Source organism: Pseudopodoces humilis, chromosome 14, assembly GCF_049639895.1.
Source record: "Pseudopodoces humilis isolate 2021_Gansu_Grassland_sample_001 chromosome 14, ASM4963989v1, whole genome shotgun sequence".
In the NCBI taxonomy this organism is placed as follows: Eukaryota; Metazoa; Chordata; class Aves; order Passeriformes; family Paridae; genus Pseudopodoces; species Pseudopodoces humilis.
This window is the reverse complement of record NC_142213.1, coordinates 8689714-8703483: the sequence shown is the minus strand read 5'-3', so window position 1 is coordinate 8703483 and position 13770 is coordinate 8689714. Positions and strand designations below refer to the sequence as shown.

Below are 13770 nucleotides of genomic sequence, written 5' to 3'. Positions count from 1 at the left end.
TTTCACGGGGAAAAGATATAAATAATTGGTTTCATATTTCTGCTAAATGTCTCCTACAGCATGTTCTACAAAAATATATGGTATATCAGACACACATTATTTGGTAAAAGACCTGATAGCTCTTGATCACTTAAATTTGAGATTTGCTTTGGGTCTTTTCTTTTCCTGTGGTCTTCCAGAAGTTGCAAAGTTGAAGCTACCTGGAGTTTAATTGCCAGACTACCTGGAGTTTAATTGTGTCTTGCCATCTGAAATCACTAAGTAGCAGACAGAGGGAGGGTAAAACCCTCCAGGTATCTCTCACTTGTGCTGTAAGAGGGTTTTCTCTGCAAATCTGTGCCTGGGAGCCCTGAGAATCCGCTGTTCTCTGCTGGGCTGAGGCTTGGCACATTGGCCTGGCAGCAGGGGCAGCCAGCCCAGGCTTTGCCAGCGATGCTCAGGGCATTTGCACAGAAATGATGTGCAGATCCATCAGGATAACTTGGACTTGGTGTTATGTAATTATCTGGCCAAGGACTGCACTGATATGTTTTCAGGGAAGGGATTTAGCTGTCGTGTGAATCTCAGAACACTGATCTGGGCTTGCACAGGGTAGTAAAGCTGCCAGGACAGGTTTTGATGGGAAAATGTCAGGCTTCTGAAGGTGTGTTTAAACCCCAGCTAAAAGGATAAAACCTGTGTGTGTGATTCAAGATAAAGCTGGGAGTGGGAAGGTCAGAGCTGGGATCTTACATTTTGGTAAAAAGATGGCAGGTGGGGTGGGGAGGACCAGTGGGTTCTCAGAGATGTTGGGATGTCACACAGAGGCTTTGTGCAAGCAGGGCAGCACTGAGATGGGGTAGCAAGCTAGTTGAAAGTATGATTTTCAGTGGGGCTGAAGTTATTAATAAACTTACACCAATTTTGTGAATAGCTATGGATTTGTAAACTTCCAAAGAGACAAGGGAAGATAACTAAAAAAAAAAAAAAAAAAGGGTGATGTATTAAGATCTCTGTAAAGCAATGTTTAAAGAACATTATGCTGCAAGGACTGGTTGGAAACAGGGTCACAACCCTCCCTGAGGTGACCCTGTGTCTGTCCCACAGCAGCACAGCTCCCTCTCCTGACTGCAGAGCTCAGCATCCCCAAGATGAGGGGTTATTGTGCTTGCTGGGAGACAGGTTCGTTTCTGCAGTGTAAATGTCCTTTAAAGCATGAAAGGATCCATCCCTGCCTGTGGGGATGGACTAGATTCAGACATCTTAAATCTGTAATTATTGCAGGTTCTCTGTTGAAGTGCAAGGCCCAGTGGGACCTTCCCTATCTCCAGCTGTCTTCTCCAATTCTATTTAAAGAAAATGTCTGTTTTCCAGAGTGAGGGCTGCTACCTAAGGAGGGGACAGTGGGTAGGAGCATCTGCTGGCAGCAGCTCGGTGTGATGAGTTCCTGACCCTGGCCACAGCAGGTGGCTGGGTTCGGCTGGGTGCCTGCCCTCCCTGCTGCCATCCCGTGTCCTGCAGGGACATCAGCACTGCAGGTACCACACCAACACACGCCCATGTGTCAGTCTGCAATGCTCTGAGCTTTGGCCTCCCTGAGATTGTTTTGACATCTTGATTGTCCACCTTCCTCAGCTGCCAACAGCTCAGATTATCCTCAGATATTTGGTATTTCTGCTTGTACAAGGGCTTGACAAGCCCCGTCTGTGTTGCCCAAGCAGCTTTAATTCCCCAGCTTGTCTCTGGATAGCTTTGGACAGGAGTATGTCCTTTGAAAACAAGATTGGTTTCTCACACTGCCAACTGTGTGGTCAGCTCCATCCCCAAGGGCAGCAGTCAGGTCAGGCACTGGATCTGTGCCAGGCTTGGAGAAGCTCACAGAACTGGCAGAGAACAGGAAGGTGGGCACTGTTAGCAGCTGGAGACACAGCTGTCCCATCTCCTCAGCCGTGCTGCGTTCCCTGCACTGCCATGGGAGCCTGCTGAGGCACGGCTGGGAAAGCACCCGGAGCTGCCCAGGGTTAGAGCAGCTGTCCCAGGCATGGGCCATGAGCTGCTGGGCTGCTCCAGCTCGGAGACAAAGCCCCAGATGATGCAGACAGCTGAGACACAGGTCAGAGTCCCACAGTGACCCTCCTGCCAGGATGCCATTCTCCAGAGCACTGCTGGTACTGGCCCCATGGGGACATTTTATTGCTGTGAGGGGATAAGCCAGTGGAAAACCGCACTCTGCTGCAGCCCAGAGCCTCCCTGCAGCCTCAGCATCAGGCACTAGATGTCCCTGCATGCCATGCTGTGGATGTGCAGCCTCCGGTGCTGCACCAGGGTGACTGCCACTGGATGAAGGTGCCCCTTTTCCAGCTCTGTCTTTATGGACAGAAGGGAAGAAAGGAGAAAAGGCACTTGCTTCAACTGCTCCCCTGGGAATGTGGATCAGGGGCTGCCTTGCTTTTGGGCATCATTTTCCATGACATCCCAGCAAGCTCACATCCATAGGCATCCCAGCACCAGCAGCTCAAAGTCACTTCTTGGTGATCCCATTAAATTATTTCAAGAGCAGCCCTTTGTTGTGGGAAATCAATATCTGCCTTGAGGGCCTGTTGATGTCTCAGTGAAACCCATTAAATTACATGAGTTTGATCCCAAAGTGGCAAACACAGCAGCATTTTAAAATAGCTCCACAGCCAGGAAACCCAATAACATGCTCATGAAGTGATTTTGTGTGTGTGTCTGTGTCCAGCAGCGACTCTCCCAAACTCTTGGTGAATAATTATGGGAGCAGTGTAAGATATAAATAATTTCCCCAGGTCTGTCACTTTGAGGACAGCAAATAAGGACAAATAAAATGCTGGAGGAAAAATGGAAGTTCCTGTTGTTTGAGCAGTAAGGAGCAGCAGTGGGTGTGCTGTTGGACTGATGGTCTGCCCTGAAGGAGCAGCAGTGCCCTGCCAGAGCTGCAGTGAGTGTCCTTTGGAGAGCACCTGACATCTCTCCCCAGGAGTCTGGCCACCAGCAAGCCCCAGAGCCACGTGAAACTTCTAGTCCTGGGTGTCCCCGAGGCCACCACAGCCACCCAGCTCCTGCTGCAGCATTCCCAAGAGCGTTTTCAATTCCAGGCCTTCCCACAGGCAGGTCAGGGGCCCTGCTCTCGGCTCCAGAGGGTGCTGGGTTGTGTAGAGCAAGCCTGGCTTTTGGGTTTTGTGCCAAAATCGCTCCTGTCCTGCGGTTTCAGCATCACTTTGAGGACAGAGAGCAATGCCAAAGGAAGAGGAATCCTTCAGCAAGCTCTGTGCCCTTCTGAACAGCCTCCAGCTGTTCACAGCTTTAGCCACAGGCTAGACATGTTAAGAATAAGAAATGTTTGTATTTTACCTTTCTAAACTGTCCATCCCCTGAGGCAGCTCTTGGCCAGTGTCCTGCCCATGCCCTGGCTGCCCCCTGTGCCTGTCCCTGTGCCTGTGCTGGGAACCCCAGAGGGAGTCCTGCTCTCATTGAAAGCTGTCAGATCCTACTTACTGAGCACTAATTAACTGTATTTATTGTCAGAAATAAACTGGGAAGATCTTCTTTCCTCCCACAAATGCAGTCAGAGATGATATCTGCCAAGCAAAGGATGAAATTAGTTTAGAAATTAATTACAAAGGGACCTATTACGCAATGGGAAAAGTGCCAGTCCCTCCCTCCCCACTCTTGTTATGAAGCTTGATAGCTCTGATCTCAACACATTCTCAGACACATTTTGACTATTAAGACGGTGCAAATTATCAGTTTTATGTTGTAATTGGGGAGGTCAGTTATGAAGAGGCAATATTTTATTTAGGTGCAATAACTTAAATTTTTTTTAATTGGCAGTCATGCTCACACACAGGGTTAGAGATCTGAAAGTCTGCAATTCTCCATTTCCATGTTTTTCACACTGTTATATATGGTTTGAAATGAGGTGTACTGGGCACAAGAAACAAAAGGTAATTTCAAAAGGTCATCAGAAGTGGATTAGCTTTTTCCAGGGTCCTTAATAGTTCTGACCTCAGCTGCATATTGAAGGGAAAAATATTTTGGTCTGCTTTACCTGAACATCATTATGAGTAATAAACATGCAAGAAAAATCTTACTGTAGCTCTTCCCTACAAATCCGCAATCACAAGGTCTATTGAGTCAGTGGCCTTTAACTTTAATCAAGGATGTGTTAGTTTGGGTGTTAAATGTTCATTTCCTCAATTACCAAATCAACAGAGCTAGGTAATGTCCCTTAATAGCCAACACCAAAACAAAACCAACCAAGACCCTCTGAACTTATTTAGCAGCCATCAGCAGAAGGATTTGACCCCCTGTTTGCCTGCAGTCCTGCACCTCAGAATAACTAAAAGGCAATATTCAGCCCAGGCAGGAGCTGTGCTGCTCCTGAGAGGTTTGGAGAAGCCACACAGCTCCCAGACCCTCTCCAGGATGAGTCTGTGTATGTCTTGGAAGGTGAGTCTCTTATGAATGAGAGCTTTGTTTTTTATTTTACTTTTAAAAATTCATTTCAAATGGTGACAAATCCTCATATTTCTCTGGAGAACCATCTCAGAGCTCTGGGGAAGTCAGGGCCTCTGAGAGCTATGATATCCTAATGCTGTATAAGTTTTATTTAATGGTGAGGTTAGTCCCTATAACCCCTTTACCAGGTTTCCTGGTGAGGTTGGTCCCTATAATTCCCCTTTGCCAGGTTTCCTGGATACCTGTGCCTTTAGGATAATGACCATCAATAGCCAGAACTCTCAAGCTGTTCCTGGTCTCTGTTTGCAGCAATTGGGTGCATTGGGTGAGCTGAGTAATTCCCCAAGAAGGCTCAGGCTCTCTCACCTTGTGCTGGACCTGCCTGCTCCCCCCTTGGCTGCAGTGCTGGTCCTGGAGCAGGAGGGATGTTTGGATGCAAGAGTACTTGAACAGAGAGGTTTCTGTCTCCTTAGGGTAGCTGTGGTTGGAAGACACTCTGTAGGTGTTCATAGTGCAGGTCTACATCTTGTCTTAAACAAGAATTCAGCTCTTTGAGATCAACCTGACATAAAGTGGTGCATTTGAAGCTTTTCCTATCCCTGATTGCAGGGTCTGGGTCAGAAACCTGTGATCCCAGGGACTGAGGTGGGCTCAGCACTTCATTAGTGGTGGGCAAGTTGTGCCACCAAACCATGAGCTCTGCTCCCTTCAGCTCGCAGAGGGGAGGGGGTTTGCTGTGTTTTTAGGAGTTAACACAGCACATGGACACAGTCTCCCTGGATCCCCTTCAGTTCAGGCTGGTGAGTTACCATGGTGCTGTTGGCAGTGTGGCATTTTCAAGATGGAATATACATTTTTTGATAGAGTCACCTGGTGATTACGTGCTGCATTATAATAAACAGAAGTTAAGAGAGGGACTAAAGTGTAATTTCTGCTTCCAAGCTGAGCAAGCAAGGTTGATTTGCCAAATTCCCATCTCTGTGACAGCAGAGCTGTTTCCTCATCCTGCCATTGAACTGTTGCATTAACCTCAATCCCTCAGTCACTAGAAAATATTAGTAAGTCATATGTGACATTTTGCACCAAGCAAGGCTGCAGGTCCTGCCTGCTGGAAGTTTTTAATTAAATAAAGCTGCCTGCTGTGTGCAGATGGATGGGTGGAGAAGGCAGAACTCAAAGGGGAGATGAAAGCCACTGCCTCTGCCACGCCGGGGTGTGGACAGGACTTCTCCTCTTGGACCTTTCCTTCAGAGAAGCCCTTGCTTTTTTCAGATGGCCTCTCATCTGAAATTACAGCACATGGCTTGTGCTCCTGCTCTAAGACTTTCTGGAAAATACTGGATGTAGCACCTGAATAAGCCCCATATGAAAGCTGGTAGAGCAAACACTGTCAGTGGTAGAAATAATCCTGTGCTTTGTGCTGAGTTCCAAATGCACCAGTAAAAAACATTGTCTGATCAAGATCAGACTTGAAACTGGACTGGTAATACTCTATTTTTTGAGATCTCAGAGTTCCTGAACTTGGAGCTGGGAGTGAGAGAGAATAGGTCTGGTCTCTAACAGCCTTCAACAACCTTGCTGTCCAACTGATCCATCACTTACGATACCGTAGAGGTCTGGAGCAACGCGTGTGCCCAGCCAGCGCAGCAGTGGGGAGGCTCAGTGTTAAATGTCAGGGTGGAGAAGGTGGAGCAGCAGCTGCTGCCTTTCCCTGCAGCTCTCCCTTCCTCTGCTGGGCAGGGCTGGAGCTCTCTGCCTGCAGCACAGCGTGGGAAGCAAAACGCCAGCGGGTCCGTGGCCATGCTGCACGCTGGGCTCTGCTGCCCCTGGGCACTTTGTGGCCTGACCATGCTGAGCCCACCAGAACCTGTCATTAAGGCTTGCTGCTTTCCCAGGAATGCACTTTGTCTGCATTTAACTGTGCTTTTTAGTTGCATTCTCTCTCTTCTCTCCTATTTATTCCTATGCCACTCAGCATTGGCATTATGGACAAAGCTTTCAGTGGCTGCTGGTGGTCCTGCTCTCTCCACCTTTAATGAAATGCAGCTCCAGCTTTAATGGAGCTGCAGCTGAAGAGGCAAGGAAACACTGCTGTCTCCACTTGTCCATCACTAGTTTGGCTTTTGGTTTCTCCTTCTGGCCTGGTGGGTGGCTGCTGGCCAGGGTCAGTGCATGACCAGCAGTGCAGGGTGGTGGGAGAGGCTGGCAGAGCCCTGATGCCCTGGCTGCAGTTGTGTTTATTTGCACGGGACAGGCAGTGTCCCATCTCCCTTGGCAGGAAGGAGAGAATGAATTTGGCACACAGAGCTCAGTGTGAGGTCTGTGCCTCTGCCCCCACCCTTGGCTGTGGTGTGACATGGGCTGACACCAGCATATGCCTTGAGAGTTCCTTGGTTTCCTCACCTGGCTCAGATAAGTAGTAACAGTCTTCCCATTTTTTGCTTAAAGAGAGACTTCAGCCTCAGAAGAACTAGGAAATAGCCCTGAGTAACACAGCCCAGTAGAAATGGTCTCTAGAATTTTTTTTTATATTCAGGTCTGTTCAGTGGGAAAAATGAGTATTTAAATGCTGGTTTTGACATTAGCAAGAGTTGTTTTTGATAAAAGTACAGCAATAACCCCAGACTTCAAATCCAAGTAATGAATCTTCATGGCAAATAGAAAGGAAAATTCAAAGAACTTTATTTCTAAATTTATTCAGTCAATAGTTTTAATTAGCAAGCATGTATAGTAATCCTAACCTGGGTGTGATCAATGCAGTCTGAACCAGCCATTTAGTGGAGGGAATATCTAAAGGAGAAAGAAGCATGTGAATAATCTGAGCATTGTACAAGTACAAAAGAGCAGAGTAGCTCTGACTGTGAGGGGTACAGGAGATTGGCACCAGCTCATGGCAAGGGGAAGCAAGATGTGGTTTGGTTTGGCTTTGTGAGATGTGATTGGGAATGGGGAGTGATGGTTGGGTTGTACACCAGCCTGCCCTGAGCATCCCTGTGAAAGAGCACAGAGCCATTGAAGTGCTCCACACAGCTCCCACAAACCATCATAAACCCCTGAAGTTCCTCTGTTTTCCCCCATGAGTTTTGTATTGCTGGAGAAGGAAACCCTGAAGGGCAAGAGTTTGGTGAAAGAGGGGCTCAGCCCTTGGGTGTACTGACCTACTGCTAAGCTTCTCTGTGCCTCATTTGTTTAAAAGACTTTTAAGAGCTTCCAGCTATTTTCCAGTAGAAGGAACTGGGCTCCCACTCACTTTTCTTTGAGCAGCAGCTGAGAGGAAAATGCACACTCCCTACCTTTCACCTCAAACACAGAAAATTCACCCCATTTTAGCTGAATAAAGATGGGTGATTAGAAGAAGGAGCTAAATAATTCCTCTGGGTAGGCTTTTGTGAGGGTCTGGGATCTGGTGAACTGCAATGTGTAAGTTCTGTTGAAATAAATAAATTACTGCTGTTTGTTTCACTTAAAGCAGTGGTTGGCTAGGCACAGGACTCAGTGTGGGAAGTGTGCAGTGCTTGCAAGGGGTGACAGAGGTGTTCAGATCAGGGGATGTGGCCCTGGGAGGGTCATGAAGTCCTCTAGAGCTGCCTCTGAGCGGGTCTGGCTGCTGCATGTGGGAAAGGACATTTGGAGCCTGTGGCTACTCCAGAACTCTGGGGAAACCTCCAAGTTTCTGGGTCTGAGCTCTCCTGCTTTTCCAGGTTTGAGCTCAAACTGGGAGCACCTCCTCAGCTGTGGAGTGGGAAATTAAATTATTTAGTGCCATTTTGTCCAGAAGACTTATTGCCTCTACTGCAAATCTAACTCTTGACCTATGAAACCGAGCACAGGAGCATTTCAAATAAATGTTCTCACAACACAGAATTACAGGTCAGGAATATTTTCCAGCTGAGCACTGTGGTTAGTGCTGTAGCCACAGATGTTGCAATACCCCACCTGGAATCGCTGACTATCCACTGAATAGGGACTTTTTGGAAGAGTGATAGGGATTCAGGGGCAAGTTTTATTTACTAGCAACAAATTTGTTCTCTTCTGCCCTCACAAAGAGCTGCTAAAATCTGTCTTTGAGTGTAGAGAGGCTGTGGAGGGGAGAGAACACGGATATAGTCTTTTTAGACATAAATTCCCTAAGAGGGTGGTTCTCGTTGGAGCCCGGGGGGCTGACCTACCCCCGCCCCAAAACTCCCCCCTTGCTCTTGGGGCAGCATCCCGCGGGCCCGCCCGCTGGCCCCGAGCGGCTGTGGGAGGAGGAGGAGAAGGAGGAGGAGGAGAAGGAGGGGGAGTCCCGGCGGCGGGATGAGGCCGGGCTGAGCGATGTGCGAGCAGGCAGCGCGCTACTGCCGGGCCGGGGTGCAGAAGCTGCTGCGGAAGCCGGCGCCGGCGCTGCGCGGGCTGGACGGGCTGCTGCGCTGGGCGGCGGGCAGGATGGGCGACAAGGGCCTCGCCGACAGGGAGCTGCTCGCCCCGGGCGCCGCCGCCCAGAGGAAGGGCACCTCCGTCATCCTCGATGTGAGTGCTCCCTGCATCCCGCACCCCGGCTCCTGCCTCCCGCGCCGCCCCGGGAGCGGGGATGCTCCTCCCGAACCGCGCTGCCCGGACCGGCCGGGAGCGGGCTGGAGCCGGGTCTTGCAATCCCCGGCTGGGTGGGCGTGGGTGTCCCGCATGCTCTTGCCCGTGTCCCGCACCCGCTAGAGCCCCTCGGGACCGCCGTTCTTTCCCGGGTCCGGCATCTCCTGGAGCAGCTGGGCAGGAGGCTGCAGCCCGGCTTCTCAGCTCACCTGGATCCTGAGCGCCCCGCACCCCGTGTCCCGCACCCCGGATCCTGCACCCCGGGTCCTGCACCCCACTGCCTCTCGGCATCAGGGCTGTTCCTCGGGTCCTGCGTCCGGCTGGGGATGGGATGCAGCCCAGGTCCTGCATCTGCCGGGCTGGTTCGGTGTAGGGGTGCCCAGATTTAACAACCCCTTTCCAGATCCTGTGCCCCTGGACTGCCTGGGGCAGGGGGCTGCAGCCCGGGTCAGCCCCCGCTTGTCCCGGTGCTGCACCTCCATAGATTGTCGGGGTGGCCTGGGTCCCCTGTCCCCTTGCCCTGCACTCTCTGGGACAGCTGGGACAAAGGTGCACCTCGGCTCTGCATCTTCTGGACTGGGCATGGGATGCAAGTCCGGGTACTGCACCTCCTCTCCTGAGCCCTGCACCTTGGTTTTTACCGGATGGGCATGGAGATGTAGCTCGTATCCTTCTCCTTGCCAGGACCTGAACTCTGGGCTGGCTGGGCACTGCGGTTCCCTGTTTCCTGCACCCTCTGGATGGGCTGAGCATGGGTGTGCACACCAGGTTCTGCAGCCTTTTCCCCAGGTCCTGCATCCCCTCCACCAGCTGGGATGGGGATGCACTGTAGGTCCTTAATCCTGGTTTTGGAGGGGCTGGTAGGGATGTGCTCAGTGCTTCGATTGCTATATTTATAGACTTTCTGATTAGGGAGCTAATGAGGCTGATTGCACTTAAATGAATTGGGAGAATGGGGTGGAATCAGACGGAGTGCAAATGCTGTAATTACAGTCTTTCTTCAGCATCCAGTAATTAAACACATAGATCCTCTGTCTTGCTATCTCTTAGCTTTTTTTTTTTAAAAAAAAAAAAAAAAGAAAAAAAAAAGAAAAAAATTAGTAGTGAATGCAAAAATAAACTACTGAGGCATTTGCTGTAGTAAAGGATAACTCATGCTCTCCTTGGAGATAGGATAGGCAGTAGTAGCTCTTCAAGGCAAGCCATTACATTTTGCAAATAATTTGCTGAACCTGTAGGCATTGGCGTGGGCTGGAGAGTCCAAAACTCATTCCATCTCTGAGCACCCTGAGCTGAAAAGCATTTTGGTTCCCTGAGGAACCATTGTCTCTAGTGGGTTGTCAAAAGCAGCTCAGAGAGCAGAGCACTTGATGGATGATCCTGCCTGGTGGAAGGGCCAGCAGGTGGGCAGCTGCAATTAGGAAGCAATATTAAATTTTTGTAAGAGGTTTCTTGAGTTAGAAGTGTTTTGCCACCAAAACGGTATCTTCTCCATTCAATTTTACTGTCTTTAAGTGATTTTTCCTTTTTCTACTTTAAGATTTGAGCTTAGGGAAAGAGCCATGAACTTTCAGAATGGGAAACAGTAGAGCACTGTATTATTTCAGCGGGAAGTACAATGGAGCTGGGTGTGCAGCTCCTGATCATTTTTTCCTTTTACAATGGTACTGGGAGCCCTCTCTCACCTGCTGAAAGTAGAAATGGATTCTGGAAATGTAAGATTTGAGGGCTTAGGGGTTTTTTTCTCCCTCCTTCCTTAGAAGTTGATTTTCTCCTTTTTCTTCAGGCACAATAGCAAAGCTATTGAAGCTGTGGCTTCGCTGTGATGGGCTCTTCAAGTGCACTGCCAGACCCCCCTTTCATACAAAGGGTTTAAACACGGGGAACACGTGTTTAGCTTAATTTTCACACATTAGCATGAAAGTAACAAGCATCCCACTGAATGCTCAGGGATGATAACCTGTTTTCCATTTAACTCCTTCACATTTTTGCTGGTGGATGTGCTGGGGAAGCAGTGAGTCCCAGCCGTGCAGCACTGCATGGCTTCTCCGTGGGGGAGGATGAAGTAAAAGACCTGTAAGATTTTATGTTTAGCTAACACGTTTTCATGAGCTGGTGTGCTATGTAGGCAGCTTCTTGGGGGCTGGGGGAGGAGAGGAAAGCTTGGGCTTGGTTATGAATTAGATAAAATGGTTCTGACACTAATAGTACCTTAGTCACTCCTTCTTCCTCTTCTGGCCTTCTTTGAATTCATCCATCCCCAGTGTTCTTGTTCTGACTCCTCCATGAGGGTGTCTGGTGTGTCAGAACAAACTTCCCTGTGCCCTTTCCACCAAAGAAACACAACCATGCTGTTACGGGACAAAAGTGAGGGCTGAAGAGGAACAAAACACAACAAGGGGGTAGGATGTCTTCTGCCATCGACCTGGCTACTGCCACTTGGAGGCTTAACTTTGGGCTAGGTTCAGTGTTTATCTTTTATTTTGCCTCTGGCCTTTTAGGTAAAGGATTTTAAAAAGTTGAATAATGTTTACTAGGAATGAATGAATGAATGAATGAATGAATGAATGAATGAATGAATGGTCAGCTCTTACAACATTGGTCAAATCATCATAAGGGGTTGAGATTGAGCCAGGGGTCTGTACCCATCCTGTGCCTGCCCTCAGGTGCCTTCTCTGGGTCTGCTGCAGCTGCAAGCCCGAGGCTCAGGGCTGGAGGCATGTGCAATCTGCAGCAGGTATTCCCACTCACACCACAAGCTGTGGATGGACACAGGATATCTAGTGCTTTCTGCACCCACATGGACAGACTGTGACAGTGCTGCTGCAATCTGTAAGAGGAGATGGTGGCATTTCCAGTCAAGAACAAATCCTCAATGCCACAATGCTTATGAAAAGGAGGATATATTATGTCTCTGTGGCTAAGCCAGTGTGAGATTGCATTTGCTGAGAGTGAATGAGTGCACACGCTATGCAGAGCTGAGGCGGATGGCTCTAGGCACAGGAAATGTCTAGGCAGGATTTGGTCTGTCTGGGAGTACTTCAGAGCTGGCTGATCTACTGTCCTTGCTCATCTCTTCCTGCCTTCCTGTCACTGCCAAAAGCCTGTGCTGACAGCAGAAGTGTGAACTCCAGAGCACGTGAGGCCTGGTCAGTCACAGCAGCTGCAGGTGAAGATGCTCCTTCTGGTTCATGGCTCACCTCCTGCTTGGCATCTAAAATAAGGATCAGCCTTGCTTATGAATGAGCATCCCCATGGCAGGACAGTGAGCTCCAGGCAGCACTGGCCTCCCTGCTTCCTTTCTTGCCAATGGGGACAAAATGCATTGATTTTTGGCCTTATTTTAAACACTCCTGAAGAACACAGCTGCTATTCATTTCAGGTCAGATGAAGCTTTCTGTTTTATCTACCCTGTTTTTTTCTGGAAACTAATTTTGACCCTTATCTGATTTTTTATTCAAAGATGATTTCAAATCCATCTCTCATTCTTATGGCTCCTCTTGCAATCTCGCTTATGTGGCCAAATCTGCCACAAGTTGAGCCCCATGGGATTGAGTGAGGTTCCTGGATAGAAGATACAGAGAATTTGGTTTGTGCCAATGGTGCATTTCCAAGTGTAGATCCAGAACTGCCAGTTTTCCAACCATTCTGTCAATGACATGATTTCCAGTGCAGCCCTTAATTGCAAGGCTCTTGCAGCCACAAGAATCCCAGGAATCCTTTCTCACTCCTCTTCTGTTTTGACCTCTTTGCTTCTGTTTTCATTTTGTTTGTTGGGGTTTTTTTTCAAGGTTGGTTCATTCCCCTTCTTTTGTCCTTGTTTACCTTCTCACTATGAGTGAACTGGGAGGGTTTTTTTCTTCCTCCTTAATCCTCCCTTTGTGAAATCCGTGGTTTGATATCGCTCCCTTGAGCTGTACCTGCAGGCACAGCTGGAGAGGAGGCCAGGGCAGGCCAGGCTCTCTTCCTTCAGGAACTGCTCACTGCAAGGTACATAATCACACAGGAGAGTCCATCTGTTCTCCTCTGATCTTCAGGGCTTTGGAAGTGGGTGCTTGAAATGAAGCTGAACAGAAAAGTAACTTCTAGTGCTGGACGTCATCAGGTCAGAACATCAGATGCAACTCTTACCTTTCTCTTGCAACTTTAATTTAGGACAGCTAGGTAAAGTCTAAAGAGAAGGTAAGAGCAAAAGCAGAATTGGGACATGGTGTCAGCTGCTCTTCTCTTGGGGAGGAAGGGAAAAAGAAAAAGGATCTGCTTTGAAGTGGGAAAATTCCCAGAGACCTGGAGCTCTGCAGCAGGCTTGTTTTGTGGGGAACCACTGCAGATGGGACAGTATTTCTACACCAATACCATATTCCATACTGAAACACCTAAATAAAACCTTTCTCCTTGCATGGGGAATGCTCATTAGCCTGAGGATGTCTAAAGACATAGTCCAAAGTGACAAAGCTTCAGGTCATTATTTTCTCACATTTTCACCAGAAAGCGCAACAGAGAAAGGCTGTAGGAGAGGAAATTCCTACTGGGGCCTCAGGTTTGAGAACTAAAGACCATGCCTGATATAAAACCTTGTCTGAACTCCAAAGGAAGTGTCAAAACTTGTAGGGAGAGGAACAGAAAGCCAGAAGAGGAATGCAGGAACATTGTATGAGGATCAATAATATTTTTAGGTCCATAGATCTCTGGATGCCTTCTCATCTGTAGACTTTCCTCGTGCATGAGACAGGATTGTGTTTG

The 13770-nt window shown here is 48.7% G+C and overlaps 1 protein-coding gene across 3 annotated transcripts in view; it reads left to right on the top strand.

The window, feature by feature from the left end:
* Positions 1–13770, top strand: part of NECAB2 (N-terminal EF-hand calcium binding protein 2) — an 85841-nt gene that overhangs the window by 6192 nt on the left and 65879 nt on the right. The window contains exon 1 of one of the 3 annotated variants that reach the window (XM_005526333.3): positions 8758–8967. The exons of 1 other annotated variant lie outside the window; for it this stretch is intronic. In XM_005526333.3, the coding sequence (XP_005526390.2) occupies positions 8773–8967 (195 nt within the window). In that variant the 5' untranslated portion in view covers positions 8758–8772. Of the gene's footprint in view, positions 1–8757; positions 8968–13770 lie in introns of those variants that run through there. One more of the 3 variants, XM_088062272.1, reaches the window with a different exon arrangement.